Source organism: Oxyura jamaicensis, chromosome 3 (genome assembly GCF_011077185.1).
Source record: "Oxyura jamaicensis isolate SHBP4307 breed ruddy duck chromosome 3, BPBGC_Ojam_1.0, whole genome shotgun sequence".
Classification (NCBI taxonomy): Eukaryota; Metazoa; Chordata; class Aves; order Anseriformes; family Anatidae; genus Oxyura; species Oxyura jamaicensis.
In genome coordinates, this window is record NC_048895.1 from 107,020,421 (window position 1) to 107,037,995 (window position 17,575).

General features: G+C 36.4%; 1 protein-coding gene across 4 annotated transcripts; it reads left to right on the forward strand.

The window, feature by feature from the left end:
• The first annotated feature begins 25 nt into the window (after positions 1 to 25).
• GEN1 (GEN1 Holliday junction 5' flap endonuclease) lies at positions 26 to 17,532 on the forward strand. Of its 4 annotated transcripts, none has more exons than XM_035319957.1 (14): positions 26 to 155; positions 2,535 to 2,741; positions 4,477 to 4,663; positions 5,534 to 5,710; positions 7,236 to 7,346; positions 9,476 to 9,549; positions 10,071 to 10,159; positions 10,986 to 11,136; positions 11,250 to 11,286; positions 11,386 to 11,466; positions 12,703 to 12,833; positions 14,214 to 14,275; positions 14,885 to 15,028; positions 15,172 to 17,532. In XM_035319957.1, exons 2-14 carry the CDS (start codon positions 2,581 to 2,583, stop codon positions 16,608 to 16,610), a joined length of 2,844 nt encoding a protein of 947 aa, XP_035175848.1. In that variant the 5' UTR covers positions 26 to 155; positions 2,535 to 2,580; the 3' UTR covers positions 16,611 to 17,532. The 4 variants fall into 4 exon arrangements, with proteins under 4 accessions (XP_035175848.1, XP_035175850.1, XP_035175849.1 ...); XM_035319959.1 differs by lacking the exon at positions 26 to 155 and adding an exon at positions 213 to 302; XM_035319958.1 differs by lacking the exon at positions 26 to 155 and adding an exon at positions 576 to 742.
• The last annotated feature ends 43 nt before the right edge of the window (positions 17,533 to 17,575 follow it).

The following is a 17,575-nucleotide window of genomic DNA, read 5'->3' on the forward strand; positions in this document are numbered from 1 at the left end:
TCTCGCGGCCGCCTCCCTGAGGGGGCCGTTTCTCGGCGCCCGCCATTTTCTCGAGGGCGGAGCTGCCCTCGGGGCGGGGGCGGCCATTAGGGCTGAGGAGGTCCGTGAGGGAGAGCGGGTGGTGCTGGGGGACCTCGGTGGTCTGAGCTGGGGAGGTAAATTTGTTATAATTCCTGATTAAAGTTTGGCTGTGTTTCGCTCTGCTGTGTGGCAGGCGGCTGAGGAAGAGATGAGCCTCTGTGGGTGCTCTGGTGGGAAGGGGCAGCGGGTTCCTTGTGGTCAGTGTGGGGCTGGGGCGTTAGGTTTGTAGGTGTGCCGTCATTTTGTGCATCTTGTTATCGGGCGGGGAGACCTCTGGAGAGGTCTCACCGTTGCGAGCAGGCAGTCAGGGAACGCCTGTCTTTCAGGCGCTGCTTTAAGATCCCGAGTTCGTATCGAGGCGGGAATTTTATGTTTGAACTGAAGGCGCATGTGCGTCGCGGTGCTCCGCTTTCCTGCGACTTCTGGGGGGGGAAGCCTTAGGAAGTTTATCTCCAGTGACTTGTAAGTATGTGGGGAAAGAAGGAGGTTTGATCTCCCTCCTTTGGAAGTTTTTCTCTAAGAAGACTGTAAACGTATGATGAATGAACTTCAAAATCAGTAGACAGATCACTCCCGTGAGGAGTAGTAGGTCTGTCTGTATGCAGGATCCAGATGTAAATATTTTACAGAATACCCTCAGAAAGTAGAAACTGTATGTGTGGTAGGTCTTAGAGATTTTCATAACTCAAACCTAAGTATATTTTGAATGAGGGTAAAGAAATGTTACTGAGGACAGAACAGGATTTTGTTGCAAACAAAATAGGGAAAAAGTTATTTGGCTGGATTTTTACTTTGTTTTTAGTTCTCAGCTTTTTAAAACTTTTTCTTTTATATAACTGTTAATCTTCTGAAACATTAAGTACTTGTAGTATAATTGTGTTTCCTGTTAATTACGTGCTGTGCAACGTGCCATAAATTATGCCATGTATTTGCATGTTTTGTTTATAATTTTAACTCATGTGCTTGAGGCATAACAGCAACAAAATCCCTATTTTACTGCATAATGCCCTGAGAGCATAAAACTGAAACCAGGTTGCATGACTGAAGAAGTGGATTAGAGAAAAATGATTTCTGTTGAAAGTAGATCTTTTCTTGAATGCGACTTAAAAACAACCTGGAATGCCTGCAGCAGCAGAAATGGTACATTATTGATTAGCAACCTTGCTTTAAAACAGTTCTAGAGTCCTAAAAAAGCACAGTACAAAGGCAGACTGCTATTCTGACAAACTGAAGGAGTTGAATGTGGAAGATGTATGAATTTAACGTGGCCATGTTCACAAGAGGCCACAAGGTGGCATAGCTACTCATGTGTCCTAAGATCTTGGAGTTCACCTAGTCATGACTTCAGAGGAGGGGAATGTATATTATCTGAGCGTGTAGTCGTTTCAAAATCAGGATGCAAGCAGTACAAAACATTCCTGATTTTATTTTATTTTTATATTCTAATATTGGAGGAAATGACAGAAAAGTAGAGGAAATATGTGTGAGGCAAACCTTGTATGGTAAGGCAATGTAGGTATAAATTGGTGTTGTGAGGGAAAAGCAATGCATGGGTTAGAGGTGTTTATATAGAAATGGCAAGGTATGAAAACCAGAACAATAAAAGGACTGTGAAGAAAAGGAAATCCAGTTATGAGGTAGTGTGAGAACAGTGCTGCTTGAGTAAACTTAAAGAAGAGACAAAGAAATATTCTACCTAATGGGTGTATGTTATGAGCTAGCATTCATTGTAAGTATCTTAGTGCCAGTCACACAATACTGCAACACATTTCTGGAATCATGCTGTTACAATTGCTGAAATATTTGTTGAAAGGGAATTCTGGAGGACATCTTCCCTTATAGAGAGGGAAGTTCCACCAATATTAGATAAAGCCACTAAGATAGTGTGCTGTCCAAATGTTGGAAACAGAGAAGGAAGATTCTGCAGCCTCTGTGGCCATCCAGTGCTAAAGTACCCACTGTCATTATTTCCTAATGTTTAACTTCCTAAGCCACAACCTTGGCCATTAACCCTTGTAACGTGATCTTGGACTAGCAAGGAGAGTTTGATTTTTGTCATTGTAAATATTCCTCAATCTACTTTTATATGTAAGCTACTGTAATATGAACTTTTTAATGTGAATCTTACAGCCTCAAATCAGAAAATAATGGCCTTGAGGGGTGTGGATTTTGTTTTCTTTTTAAATAAGTCTTGGTTTCTAGCTATGTAAGGGACATAAAAGACTTGGAAGCATGTTACGTTTTTTTCAGCTGATTTTTATTTATGTTCAGGCTATTAGCAATTAAAATGTACAATCCAAAGATGGTATTTAGTGATAAACCACTTGTGAAATGGAGTCACTGCATATTTGGAACGCCTGATTGCAAATGCTCTTGGCTTATAAAAGCAAAACTGATCATGTCTGATATGTCATATTTCATAATATGTTCTGAAAATATTTTATTTTGCTTAGTCTTTACAGCTTAAACGTTCCCATTGACAACAAAGAAGCTGGAACAATGGGAGTGACAAATCTGTGGCAAATCCTCGAGCCTGTAAGACAACCTGTCAGCTTGAGCAGTCTTAAAGGAAAAACACTTGCTGTTGATTTAAGTTTGTGGGTTTGTGAAGCACAGACTGTTAAAAAGATGATTGGAGTAGTTACCAAGCCACATTTGAGGTATGGTGTCCATAGAAATTATTGTACCCCAAAGTTTTGGAGCAATATAATTTCGTTTAGGTACTTCTTCTGAACTTAAGACTACTTACCTCCAAAATTCACATGACTATGTTTGTTTTCTGTTATCACTTGTGCTATGTTCATAAAAGGCTTGAAATGGAAGCATGGTCATACTGGTTGAACTCAGCTTAGTGCTTGGGTGCAAACAGGAGAATTTCTTGGGCTCAGCCTATCTTTTACTGAGACCTCAACTGTAGATAAGGTTGAGATGGGTGCAAGCAGAATTGTGCTGGTCTTACTGTGGTACAGCACTGTGTGATGATAAGATTATCAAGTGGTAAGCACAAATCAACATGCTAATTCCCATATATTTCTGAGGATGTGTGTTGGAAGGTCCTGTGGAAGTTTAAGCCTGTTTATGATGGCAGTTTGGAGGCTGGTAGATTCAGAATATAATGGGAGTCAGGCATGCCTGACGTGCTGTATGAATTGAAATTTTAGTTAAACATGTTTATTTCAATGGGAGGTCTGAATCAATCTTCAGGCTTATGAGCAACATTCAAGAATGTGTATATGTTTAATTTAAAGTATAAGCAGCTGTATCTTCAAAGCATTGCTTTCTGCAAACGATGCTGATAAAAATAAAATTATGTATACATTTTTTTAAATGACCAGTTAGCTGGTTAGATCAAGAATATTGAGTTACTAGCTGTTAGGTGTTTCTGTGGCTTCTGTTGGACTCTGATAATATGAAATATTAGCATATTCTGAAAACATTTTCTTAAAATATTATACTTAGGACCCCAAATTGATAATTAGGTAAAAGTTGAAGCTTAACATGAATTTTTCTCTATGATAAAAAAAATCCTATGTGCAGTGAAATGGAAACATCAGTCCAGATCTCTCATGCAGTCTTTCCGAAGCAAGACAAAGGGATGGACAGATTTCCACCAGGGGAAAAAGAGTTTTCATGTAGTTGGAGATCAAATTATTTTGCTAAGTATTCTACAGAAACTTTTGGTGTAATAGATTGATTTCTTTTTCTTTTCATTTGTGAAAATAGAAATAGCCTCAATAGATCAACTTATCCTCTTTTACCAATTACAAATATACAAAATTAAATCTAGAATAATGGTCTTTCCTTGTAAATCGAAGAGATATGTTTGGTCACTCTATTTGAAAGATTCATCCAGGAATTACTGGAAGAAGCATATGCCGGCTGAGTATTCTGAATATTGCTGTTCTAGACCAATTGGTTATTACTGCTTTTACAGCTAAAATTGTTCCAATCAGTGGTGCAGATTTGCACATTAAATAAATTGGCATAGTAATGGTATCTATGTATCTAATAGTAAAACATTCATTTACTTCAGATACGCCTGCATTGATAGATTTGGGCTTAAAATTTGATACAAAACAATCCATGCAGATGTGTTAGGAAGCAGACTTTGGACATTGAATATATTTTATTTAGCCTTTTAAATTTGTTTATGTTTTTGCTCCTTACAAATCTTTCTTGTCCTTATGGGATATTTTGTACAGCTGTTAAAAGTTGCTAATAAAAACATCAAGGAAATAGATAAAATCTGTTAGCATTGGGGTAAGGGAGTCGTAGAAGGTGTAGAGGAAGCTAAGACTGTTCAGGGGGAGTCAGACTGAGGGACATAACAAAAACATCTGAAGTATTCATGCTTCCCTATTTCTACTTACTTGAATTCACTTTACTTTATTGCAGAAACCTATTTTTTCGGTTCTCTTTCTTAACATCAATGGGAATTAAACTAGTGTTTGTCATGGAAGGAGAGGCCCCCAAGCTGAAAGCAGACACCATGAGTAAGAGGAATGAGATGCGCTATGGACCATCCAAGAAGTGTGGGGCTGCAAGAACAGGGAGATCTCTTTTTAAATCCATGTTAAAAGAGGTGAGTAATTGAGGGGTATGTTTCAGTATTTTTTTAATGTGATAGAAAGAAACCTTAAATAATTCAAAGACAAGAACTCGATTACTAGTTTTCTATACAACGAATGTCAGCAATATTATGAGTTAGAGGGAACACACCCTTTTCTAAATGGGTATTACGGCATCTGTTAATTTATTGTAGTGGTGGGCAATGTCAGAATAGTTTTCTTGTTTGATGTGTTCTGTATGTTACGCTACAGTGAGCTGCAGTCATAATCAGGTGCATATTACAGAAATTCCGACTTTGTTCTCATGACTTTGGTAGATTGAATGTATCAATTAATGTTTTATTCTTAAATTCTAAAACAATTTTTTTGTTCTCAGATTTGTAGGAAATATATATTAGTATACATATATATATATAAGACATACTTAGGTATGTCTTAAACTGTGGTCCAGTCTTACTTAGGCCAGCAATACCGTACTGTCATGCTTGATGTCTTTGAGTAGCCTGACAGTTTGTTGAAAGATGCCTGTGCTAGCCCAATATTACTACTGAGTACCAAGCAAACAGTGTTACTTTGTGAAGATAAATTCTTTTGCTCTTCATTTGAAAACATCCTAAAAGTCCATTTAAAGCATACAGATTCTCATGAATGTGTTCATGCTGTGTTCGAGTTCTGTACTTAGTGCATTGTTCTTAGTTGAGTACTTTTTTGACTGCAACAATACAGTATTTTTCCTGTAAAGTGTTTTTTATTGATGTAGTGTTTTATAGTCATTGCAACAGTAGAAGTTTTTCAGAGTGGAGTAATATACTTTTCTGAGAAAATTCATGCTAATACCTTGATCTAATTTAGCATTCAGTCTCTTTTCTTTTGGATTCTTTCAGTGTCTGGAACTGTTGGAGTGTTTAGGTGTCCCTTGGGTTCAAGCAGCTGGGGAAGCAGAAGCAATGTGTGCTTACCTAAATGCAAAAGGCCATGTTGATGGGTGCATTACCAATGATGGAGATGTCTTCCTATATGGAGCTCAAACAGTTTATAGGAACTTTGCTATGAATGCTAAGGTAATGTACCTCATTAAGGTCAGAAGGGGATTTTGCTTGCTCTTTAGATTTTTCCTCAAAATAGAAGTTAACAGGAGGGCCTTGAAACAATTACTTAGATACCACACTTATCATCCAGTAGTTGAGGTTATTTAATATAGTCCTTCAAGACAGGAATGCTTTGTTGGATTCAATGCCTGTCTGCCAGGATTTGAGAGCAAAACAATTGGATTGAAGAACGCTTGCAGTACTGTCATCTGTTTTTATGCTGTCTTATGATGTGTAATAAAGCTAAGTAGCAATTTTATTTTTCATTCCTCAACGGTAGAGAATTCTAATGAAATAGCTGCTTCTGATAAACTTACAATTAGGGCATATGGGAGTTGTCAGCCTTTTGGCTGGTTCACACATTGACAATGTTTATTTTTTTCATTACAAATATATTTACAGTTAATACTGTTAGCCTCAAATATGAATAGGACAGGAATTATGCATCTGTATAACAATTGGTTGTTGTGTCCTTTCCAAAAAAAAAAAAAATCGGTTTATGATTCTGATCTTGTTAAGAGTGCAGTTTTCCAGAACTTCCAAAAGGCAAACCCAAATGTCCTTATTTTACTTTTCTGTAAATCAGAGAAAGGAATTCATGTGTTCTACCTGGTACATCTAACAAGAAAGTGAAGGAAAAATGATGTTAGGGTTGGAATTTTAAATCTTTATCTGAAAGACCTTGTCAAGAAGGTACTTAAATAGTAGGAAAAAAATAATAAAACAGGAAAAAAACACATTAGGAATGACTAAGGTCAGGAAAAAAAAAGTTGATGGAAAATTATTTGCTTTGAGGGTACTGTGTTTAGATACTGACAATCTAAATCCTCTTTCATTCAACCTTCTTGTCATTCATTAACAAAAATGAAGGTGGGATTAATCTTTCAGGGGTATTTTATTACATATCTGAAGATACTACCTATCTGCCTATTGATATAAAAAGTAACTTCTGTGTGTGTGTCCATTTGGGGCATCTGTTTCAGCTAATAGGGTTCTGCTTGGTTTGGGGGGGGCTTCCTGGCTTTTTATTCATGCTAATTGTTATTTAATATTGTTATGTTTGAGTCCTGTCCTCAAGGCTTCATGTGTTCCTTTAGCTCATAAGTATAATGTTAAGTGACACTTGATTTTCTTTGTTCTTTTTTTTAAACTCAAGTAGCATATTATAAAGTTTATATGGACTTTAAAAACTACAGTTCCTAAGATATACGGCCACTCAACACAAAACTCAATGTTAGTTTTACTATTTTTACAGATAGGAAACAATATAGAAAACATCTTTTTTTGATATTATGATAATTTTCATGATATTATAATATGATATTATAATTTTCATTGAGGATTTATATATTTTTTTGCTATCGGACTCTTCTGTATTTTATGGGATAGGCCTGTTGCCTGCAGACATGGATGAATAGTGATGACTAAACAAAGTGAATGTGATTAAGGCTGTTCCTTCCCTGATGTTGTGGAAATAGAACATACAATTCTCTTGCAGGAACCATATCTTGACTGTTACACGATGTCCTCTATCAAGGAGAAGCTTGGTTGTGACAGAGAGTCTTTGATTGGGCTAGCTGTTCTTCTGGGTTGTGATTACCTTCCAAAGGTGAGCAATATAATTATTTTTTATTAGGTTCTTACAGTTTATTGTTTTTCAAGACAGTGTATCAAGGGAGACTTGTGCATGCTGACAAAACTATATGCACTGCATGATTACTGGGATCTAGCTGAAGAAGATGCTTAGTAAGTAACTATGTATGTTTGTTTTTGGTAACAGCTTAAAGATAATCAAATCAGTTCATTACCATTAATCTTTCTAAATCTATTTTATGTATTCTTTCAGACTGTAGTCTTCACCTCCATTATATGAAAGTTTCAGCATTGTTGATACTGAGCAAACATGAAAAGTGAGTGATTGCCAGGATACTTTGTACTCACTAGCATGTAAAGTACATCCTTGGTAGAGTAGCTGAGGAAAATAGGGAAAAAAAACATTTCTGTTTATGCTATTTGGAATAGTTAGTAGTGATAGTTTTGAACTGTAGTTATTAGTAGCACCAGTTTTGGATGGAGTTTGGACATATTTGTTGATAGAACTAAAAGGGGATTTTCCATGATTTTCAAATAGATGACTCCTCCTTCATAAATTTGAGGTAATGAATGAAGTGAGAAGGATCTCAATACTTTTTTTTTTTTTTTTTTTTTTTTTGAGACTTTCACCAGAAGGTGTTGGAACGGCTATTTGAAGTAGAAATGAAGTGGTATGAAACTTGATTTCTGTAGAGGTCGTCCTATTGTGACCGCAGGCAATGGTTGCTCCTATTCATAATTGCAGTGTATGTCTAGTTACTCCTAAATCATAGTGTATCAATTTGATAAAACTGTCCTTTTAAACAACAGACAGTATGCTGAATGACAGAGCACATCAATCTAACCTTTTTTTTCTTTTATTAAAGTCAAGTCTGAGAGGGAGGCAGAAAGTAGTGGTGAATCAGTACTTACTGTAATGAAGCTAGCAGCTTCTGGAACACCAGGTTCTTGCACACGTGTCTTCTGGAGTCACACAATCAGCAATACCAGATAGGTCTCTTTGAGTTGCTGCATCCTGGCAAAGCAAAGAAAGATAGAAACCTCCAGGGAAAGCTGAACTACAGGAGTGCATTGTGACTGGCAGAACAGATAAATGAGAAAACCACTCTAAAATTGCACTTGCTTTGTTGATTAAATATAGAAGTGATGCTTTCCTTGAGGAAGGTGAATACCTGTCTGCCTGAATGGCTGCACAACCAATGACAACTTCTAATTGCTTTTGAAAGTACATTTATTTCATACAGTTGTATAATATTCAGTTCAGTTGTTATATTTGAAAAAAAAAAAAAGCTATTTGTACTAGTGCTGTAGAAAGGACACTCAATGCACTGTTTATATTCTGGTATGATTCTTGATTTAAATAACTGGTTGTTTTCAATCAACTGTCTGCAACTCTTCAGTGTATATAGGGATTTCTATAAAGTCCTAGATTTCAGCCCATGACCTAGCTTCAAAAAATATTTGCTGTTCCCATGTATTACTCATAGTCTTGTAAAAGACATGAATACTACAGATGTAACAACATAGTAAACAGCAAAATCAAGCAAGTGATTATTGAAAGGGAAAGGAGGACTTCTTTTAGGTTTGGGGCTTTTAATTATCTTTCAAAAATGCTCTTGCACAATTCTTAGTCACCTCTCAGAGCTTGAGGTCTTCAAATATTAAAGCAGTTTCTTTGTCATAAAACCACTCTCCTATAAGTCAAAGCTTTTCCATATTTTTCATCTGAGATTCCAGCCTTTTGAGTTTAAAATCCAAAGAATCTGTCTTGGTTTGTCTTTCCAAAACAGTTCTGAAGAGTTTCATCTCTCTTAGCTGTCAAGAATGTTACAAGTATTTCATATGGTAGTTCTGTTGCAGATGGTGCACAAAACCAAACAAATGAAAAAAAAAAATAACAATCCATAGGAAAAAAAAAGTAGTAGAAAATAGGTGGTTTTATCTTAGCTGCTATTGGGTGTCTGGTAGTACAGCTATAATCTGCCACCTCTGACTACGTAACTTGGTCAAAAATTAACTTTTTCAATGTAGCTCAAGGTCTGTGATTGTTTTGTCATTTCTGTTAATAAGATTGTGAAGTCAGTTTATGAAAATCTGTATACTGTGTGTGTCATTAAATGATGTTTAATATTTCTGTCTCTGTAGGGCATTCCAGGAGTTGGAAAAGAACAAGCTTTAAAGTTAATTGAGACTTTGAGAGGTCAAAACTTACTGCAAAGGTAAATTGAAAACTTTCCTTGCATGCTAAAGTACTTTGATTTTATTCTAATACTTAATGGTATGGGCTTTATCTCCAAGACAATGTTAATAATATTTCCCTCTTTTTTTGAGGGACAGTTACTACATTTCTTACTTCATATTTGCTAAATTAATTATGTGGTTTGCTAAACAAGCTTCTTCATTGTTTTAAACACCAGCTGACTCCTAGCTTTTGAGTTAGCAGGTGTATGGCGGTGTTTTGGGAATGAAAGTCACAACGACTGATGACAGACTTGCTAATTTATTTTACATCTTTTAATTGAGTTGTGGATCAGGACAGGGGATACTAAATGCTTTCTGGGTTTTAATGTATATGCCAACAATAGAAATCCAACAACTATATGCTCACAAAAAAATTTCAGTTCATAAGTTAGAAAACTGCGTTTTGAGCAAATGCCTGTGAAGTATAAAGAGTATTCTTTTTAGTGTTCAGTATGGAAGTTTAAAGTATTTTGTAACGCTTTCAATATCATCCTTCTAGATTTGAGCAATGGAAAGAATTTCAGTATGATAATAACCCACCTTTGGTTGTTGAAAGGGTAATTCACTGTTCTGAGTGTCATCATCCAGGTCAGTGTAAAAAGCATTGAATTTTATTTTTAGCTTAATCACTTCTTGTTTTTTATTCTGGGTGTGGGGTTGTTTGTTGGTTGGCTGGATTTCTGTGACTGGCATTAGAAACTACTTTTCTTGTCATTCAACTTCTGGGCTGCATTAAGGTTTTCAACTCTGTGTCTGTGTATCTATATAAATACTTTTTTGAGGCCAGGGGTTACCTTTTCTAAATGTGAAACCAGTTGATAGCAGGTAGAATATTAACAGAATGCTCTTGTGTGATACCAGGTATTTTTTTTCCTTATTATGTCAGTAAAGGAACCGTGCTGTCATGACAAGCAGTTTCTTTTTTTTTCCTGCTTGAATTGGTCTTGCCTAAGGAGAGCTGAATCCATTAGCATTGCTGAGTTTTTAGCCCTTTCTTAAAAATAAATTAGTCTTGGTAGCACATTTTGGTAGCACATTTTGGTAGCTACCTCATTTTGGTAGCACATTTGATTGGTGAACTCATTCAAGGCCACCACTTGGAGAAGAAGAAGTTTGTTTCAAATATCCATTGCTTAGTATGTTTGTGAAGGTGTCACAGACTACTTAAGTTTTTTTTTAAGGTATTAAATTATTCAGCATAAGGAGTGAAACTTCTTTTTAATAAAAAAAATAAAGTCTTACTTGTATTTGTCAGTTCTTATTGTAAGTATGTAGCTAATGCACTCAGATCTGCATACAGCTGCTATTCCTCTCAAATTCATATGTATTCCAAATTCTATTACTACTAATTCTGTATATTTGGAGGTTTTGGAAGTCTTCCTTCTCATCACGATTTGTGCGTCTGCTTCTGTAGGGTCTTACAAGGAACATGAGCGCAGTGGATGTAAACTCTGTGAAAGCACAAGATACTGCAAACCCAATGACTCCAAGTACTGCTGCCCTTGTGAATGGCATCAGTTAGAACAAGTGAAACAAGCAAATGCAGTGGAGGACAATATCAGAAAGTAGGAGTGTATTGAAAATAAACTACTTTTCCCTGTTTTCATGTGCAGGGTGAGGGTTTAAGCTGTGTTTTCCTGTTTGTGCCCAGTTCCTAACACATTTGTTTTACCTGCAGAAAAGCTAATAGTTGTGAAGGCTTTCCATTCTCTGAGGTAACAAGCCTATTTAAAGATATTTTTCTTTTAATCAATTAATCGAAATTTCAGTTTTCTGCCCTCTCTTAAACTGCCTATTTTCTGTTTTATCTCAAGGTTATCCAAGAATTTCTTGTAAACAAGAATAAATTAATCAAGATAATGGAATACAAAAGGCCAAATTTATTGTCGTTTCAGGTACATAACACTATTGGGTATTTAGCTCTGTGTGGGTTTTATTGCTTATGCATCTGTGATAACTTTGATCTTGATCTATGATTTTACTGGAAATAAGAATTAAAGAATCTTGCTGCAACTTTTTAATATCCTTGATCTTTTGAAAGTCTAAAATGACAACTTCAAAAAATTAATAGATTTAAATAGGTATGTAGAAAAGCAGAAGTAAGAGAACTTGGGGGAGGGTCACTTGCCATTCTGTTTTTTCATTGTCCAGTGTTATTAAACTCAGTTGCTGAATGTTGCATCTTCTGCAGTGTATAAAGTACTGTGGCTATATGGCATAATGCTTCAGGGATGTTAACCTTTTTTTCCTCTCATCTTTCATAAAGGCATTAACAGATACAGCTCTTGTTTTTACTCATACCTGTTTCATCTTCATACTGACACAGTGTGTATGTGACTTGCAGCAAGTCATGATTGCAGACTTTTTTTCTGTAACACTAAAAAGAATGTTTTTGTGGTATTAACAAGATTAGCAGCTTCTGTATGTAACAAGCAGAAGAGGCTTTAATTCTTAATGGTGCATTTTTTCCCAAAACCAGATAGCAGGCCTGTATGTGGCACAATACTGCCAATTTCCAAGTTTAGAGGCCCTTAAATTCAAAGTGCACAAAGCTCAGAAGTGAAACAGCCTACAGGATATTCTTCCTTCTAGAGAGAGAGGAATAAGGCTTTTGGGGTGAAGGTAGGAGGTGTTTGTATATATTTGCTGTTGGAGTTATTTCCTAAGAATGATTTTTATTATACATTTTTACTGCTGAAGGCAGATCTTTTATGATGTTTCATTTTCCTGAATTGGTGTGTTAAGTTATATAAAACATGATGGACTACGGTTGAACAACATATTTTTAATGAAGGTCTGTATTCATCCTTCTCTCACATGTAAGATCAGTAACTTTCACAGCTCCTTGCATAGCTGTTCTCTATCTGATAAGGTGTTTAGTAACAGTCTTATTCCTGCTGTTGCTGCCACACAGCTCTTCCCTGTACCTGTTACTGACAGCAGAAGAATCTACCCAGATAACTGTTCCCTCATTTGGCAGTGGAATATTATTCAGCATTACCCGAACATATAAAATGTTCTAAATACTTCAAATGTTCAGTCCTGTGTCCCTACTACATAGCTGTCAACATTTGATATCTAACAGAATAAGAATGTTTTCAAGTGTGTGTGTGTTTGTTTTACACTAACAGATATTTGCTTCTGAGAAGATGGAATGGGCAAAGAATTACGCTTGTAAGAAACTGTTAGCACTGTTGACACTTTATGATATGAACCAGAGAAAATCTGGATACATCAATTCAAAACAACTGCAGGCAATACGGTAACTGGAGTTCTTGAACCTAATGTTTACTTCTGTTGCTTGAGGGAAATTCTTTTGTTTTTCTTTATTTTTACAATCACATAATGGTTTTCTTCCATCTGTTTTTCAAGCTATGTGTTTATTTTGATTAGAGCTAAAAATCTAGATCCATATGCCAATACATATGCTGTTGCTGCTGCTCAAAGTAACGCAGCAGTTTTCCTCAGTTCTAATAGGGTCTGCTATGGTTACTTTCCATTACATCTGTATTACCTTGGATCTGCACACAAAATTTAGCTTTAAAGGTTTGCTTCCCTGCTTGGATTGTTAACAGAATTTTGATTAACTTCAGTGATTCAAGATAGAGCATAGACTTAAAATGAGCATCTGCAGATTCAGTTATGTGTCTAATGAATTTACTGGCATACAGTTCATTTCTGCTACTTGTTCTTCTCTAAACATTTTCATTCAGGGCAGATGCCTTCATGGAGGTGGCCAAGTATCCTGTCACTAAAAATCAGTACACAGGAAAAACAAGTAACTACTTCCTTCTGAATCAGGTTTATGTTACTCAGGAATCTTCTGAGCCAGGTTTAGAGAGCCATCAGCCCTCAAAGCATTTTCTTTTAAATGATCTAATATTTTCTTAAGCCCTTTTTTCAAGTTTTCTTAAACTTTCTGACTCTACAGTATCTGTTGGCAAAAGGTTCCTGAACTTAACTTTATAGTCCTTAAGTAACTATTCGACATAATATCAAATGACAGGCTTTTTTGGTGTTTGTTTTTTCCCCAAATTCTTACATTGCAGGAAGGGTTAGTAATTGTTCCCTGTTCCTCAATGCCTTTCAAGATTTTAAGGACTTGAGTTTTAAGGAGTAGAAGAACAGTCAGTATCAATCATTTCTGGATTGATGAATCACCGTCTGTCATTACCAGCCTCTTCCTGCAAAACTGGACTGTAGATAATATTTTTAGAAAAATCTCATGAAGTCCCTCTTCAGTTCATGTCTTAGATTCCTTCATGCTCTTTTACAAAAAATATGAGTCTGTTCATTGAGAAATTTACTGTCTATGGCAACAGCCTTCTCCATGGCATAGCTGAAGATACCAAGCTAGTGTTTGTAGAAATTTATATTATGGTTGTATGTTACAAAATGACATTTTAATTTTTAGTTCTGCTACTCTAAGCAATATCAATTTAAAAAAAAAAAAAGTGTCAGTATTCAAAACCTAGACCAAGAACTTATACACAAAAGTAACTTTTAAAAAGCAAAATTTACTATTACATACGATTTTTGCTCTGAATCATTTTAAAAGAGAATACTCAAATATTTTAAAATAGCTTAAATTTTACATTTCCTGTTCAAATATAATCATTTAATATGTTCTCTGTTCTTACAGGATAGTCAAGACACGCGTTAAAAATGGGATTCCCTGTTTTGAAATTGAGTGGCAAAAACCAGGTTGGTGTGGCTTCTGTGTACATTATTGAAAAATTCACAGGAAAAGAACAAAAGCACTCTTTAAAGGCGAAAATAGTTTGACATTTATGAGGAAACAATGTGTGGGTAAGGTTAGAAATTGTGAAAGACATAGAAAATATGCATCTTATTTCAGATACCCTGGAACCAAAAGCAAAGCTTAAAAAAAAAGAAAGGCAATCAAACAAACAAACACACCAGGCCAAAACCCAACGCAAAAACCTCAGAAACAAAAAACTACCTACCTACCAAGAAAGCAAGGGGCCTCGTCTTCAAGGACTTTTTATGGTACATGTTAATGAGACCTGGACTCCATGTTTCATGTTTTGTTTCATTATGTATCCTTAGCTGTGACAACTTACTAGCTAGAAACTTCTGTGCTGACAGACCTCTATTTTTAATGTGCCTGCTTGACCCAGGCACCTGGCAGAAAGAAAGCAGTTACAACGTAGCTAAATCTCAAACCTTGTGCTGTTTGCCTTTTTACATATCTTCCTTATACTGAAGTCTTTCATTCTTTCTCTTTCTTATTCCATCCTTTGAAATACTCATGTATATATATGTCCAATATAAATTCATTAATTGTTTTAGAACATTATGTTGATGCAGAAGATGAGCCTGTGGAGTTGTTTGTAATCACAGTAGAAGAGGCGTCTTTGTTTCAGGCTGCTTATCCAGATGTTGTTGCTCTTTTCCAAATGGAAAAGTCAGAAGCTTTGGCAAAGAAACAGAAAAGTAAGTCCAAAAGTTTATATCTTAAGAACTTATGGTTCTTGCCAGAATACCAAAATCAAAAGCAACAAGTATTTTTCCTACTGTTGAGCAATATCATGGTTGATCTGCACCTCTTTTTTTTTTTTTTTTTTTTTTTTTTTCAGACAGGAAAAACAAACCGAAAGAAAAAGAGTTATCAAATGTTTGTGATGAAGTTACTGATCTTCTGTCTCAAATGAATTTTAAGTCTACAAGTGAAATTCTAGCGTGTCATCTTGCACAGGAAGATGCAAAAACTGCACCTGAATATAAGATACAGCAGAGTAACACTGAATCAAAAGAGCCAGCAATAGCTACAGCTTCCTGTGTAACATGCATTCAGGTGCCAGTATCAGCTGTTGGGCTTTCTCTGACTGCATCATCACCTTGCTTGCACTCACAGGGTACGTTGGCTGACTCATCTGTATTACCAGCACAATTTACTAAAAGTTCAGAGATGTCATTTTCCTCTGTAGCAGCTGATCTGCAACTGAGCAGCATTGATTGGGAAGGAACTTCCTTCAGCGCTTCAACAGCCCAGGGGCGTGATAGCTGTGATCCAACATCTGACTTGACTGCATGCATAAAGCACTCACACCTGCTGCCTCATGAAACAGGAAAAAATAGCTCAGAATATTCTGGTGCTTTGCAGTCTGATACAGACCCTTCTGACAGTGCGGATGAGTTAGTTTTAGATGGTGGTATGGCACAACTTCAGAAGCTGTCTTTAAGTGAGCGTATACTTAGGAAGACTTCCATTCCGTCAAAGCTTTTGCTGTCTGAACATGTAACGCAGCAGGAGCCTCTCAAAGGGTTTAAACACACAAAGGCAGCATTGAATCCTGATAAAGATTCTCTCTCTTCCTCGGGTCTGTTAAACAAACCAGTGCAAGAAACTAAAAATATGCTATTGGAAACCTGTTCAACGGAATATGGTGCATATATTTGTCAAGATCAATGCAAAGAAGCTGACAGCATGTATGAAATGATGCAAAAAGACCACAATATAACATCTCTAGCCCCCTGTGGGCAAACAGAGCCATTGTATACTGTGTGTGAAGCGCTTCCCCCATCTCAAAAGCCAGCAGGTTTGGTAACTGGCTGTCACTTCCCAAAAACTTGTACTCAGACTGCTTGGAAGACTTCTTTTAAAAAGAGCGTGTGTCAGAACAGATGTTCCTCTAGTGAGGACAGTGATGATGGCAACACTAATAAAAATCCAATTTATAAGAAACAAAGGCAGCTGAACACTGGACAGTTTAAACAATCTTTTGCAGAGAAAAGGGGTAACACTGTTACTAGCAAAAGAACAAGCAGCGACTCAGCACTTATAATTAAACAGAGGAAGAAAAAGACCGACTTTAAGAAAGCTGGTAATAATTTGTCATTGCAAATATCTCCAGAACCTTCCTGTGTAGTGGAAATTGATTGTTCAGAAAGTCCAGAACAAGTGACCAGTTCCAGTCCTGCGCAGCAAGCTGAAAGTGATGTTCAGATTCATCTGTGGGCAGACAGTCCCCTTCCCCTGTCTGAAAGACTAAAAGGAAGAATCAAAATCAATTAGGTCCTTCATAAAATAGATTATGACAACAATTAACTCTGAACCTTCAGCTCTTACAGAGGTCTTTCTCAAAGTTTCTGCAGTGTGCTCTGTCAGTTCAAAGGGGACAAATTCATGATGAATAAGAAGTGTACTGAAATATTTCATATTGGTGCTAAAGTTTGAAACTAAAATGTTAGCAAAAGTATTAAATCACAGGTTATAGGCAAATACCCATTATTCTGGGCTTCATCACGTTCTGAACTTTGTATGTAAGCAGCAGTCTGTAGTATACAAGGGAGCAAAAGGTATTATTTTTGAAATATGAAGTCTGTTTTTTCCTAGCCAAGTTGGGCTTCATGTACAGCTGCTTAGAGAAAATAGAGCTGTTAAAACAGTGCCTGTGCTGCTGCTGGATACGTTTGATAAGACAAAGCAATACAGCTTTTTACAACTGAAATTTTCCATTCTGCCCCACTAACTTAATTTTGCTAGTTTTAAAATACACACTGGTTGTGCTGGTTATCTCTAAAGGACCAGATAGAGGCACACAGCAGATGTACCTTGCAGCGTAGCTTAATTTATATCTGCCATGCCCTATAATAAACTGCTCTTTGAGTGTGTGCACCTTCCAAATAATAGAATAAGCCATCTAAGGATATTCTGGCTTTGTAGCTGTGACTTCTGCTATTTAAGTAAACTTGATGGCTGTTACAACCATGTGCTTATAGATTGGGGCATTTTTTACTTACAGAAGATATGAAATCGTATCTAACATTCACTTCTAATTATGTTGGGGTAAAGATTAAATTACAGAAAATCAGAATCTAATAATGGTATTGCAGACTTTTAAAAATATCATGTACTGTACGTTTGTTCTTGAACTTGAATACACTGCATTTTTGAAGGTGTTCTTCCTTCCTCTTTAAGCAATCTGGTTATAGACTTGGGGGGGGGGGGGGGGGGGGGGGGGGGGGGGGGGGGGGGGG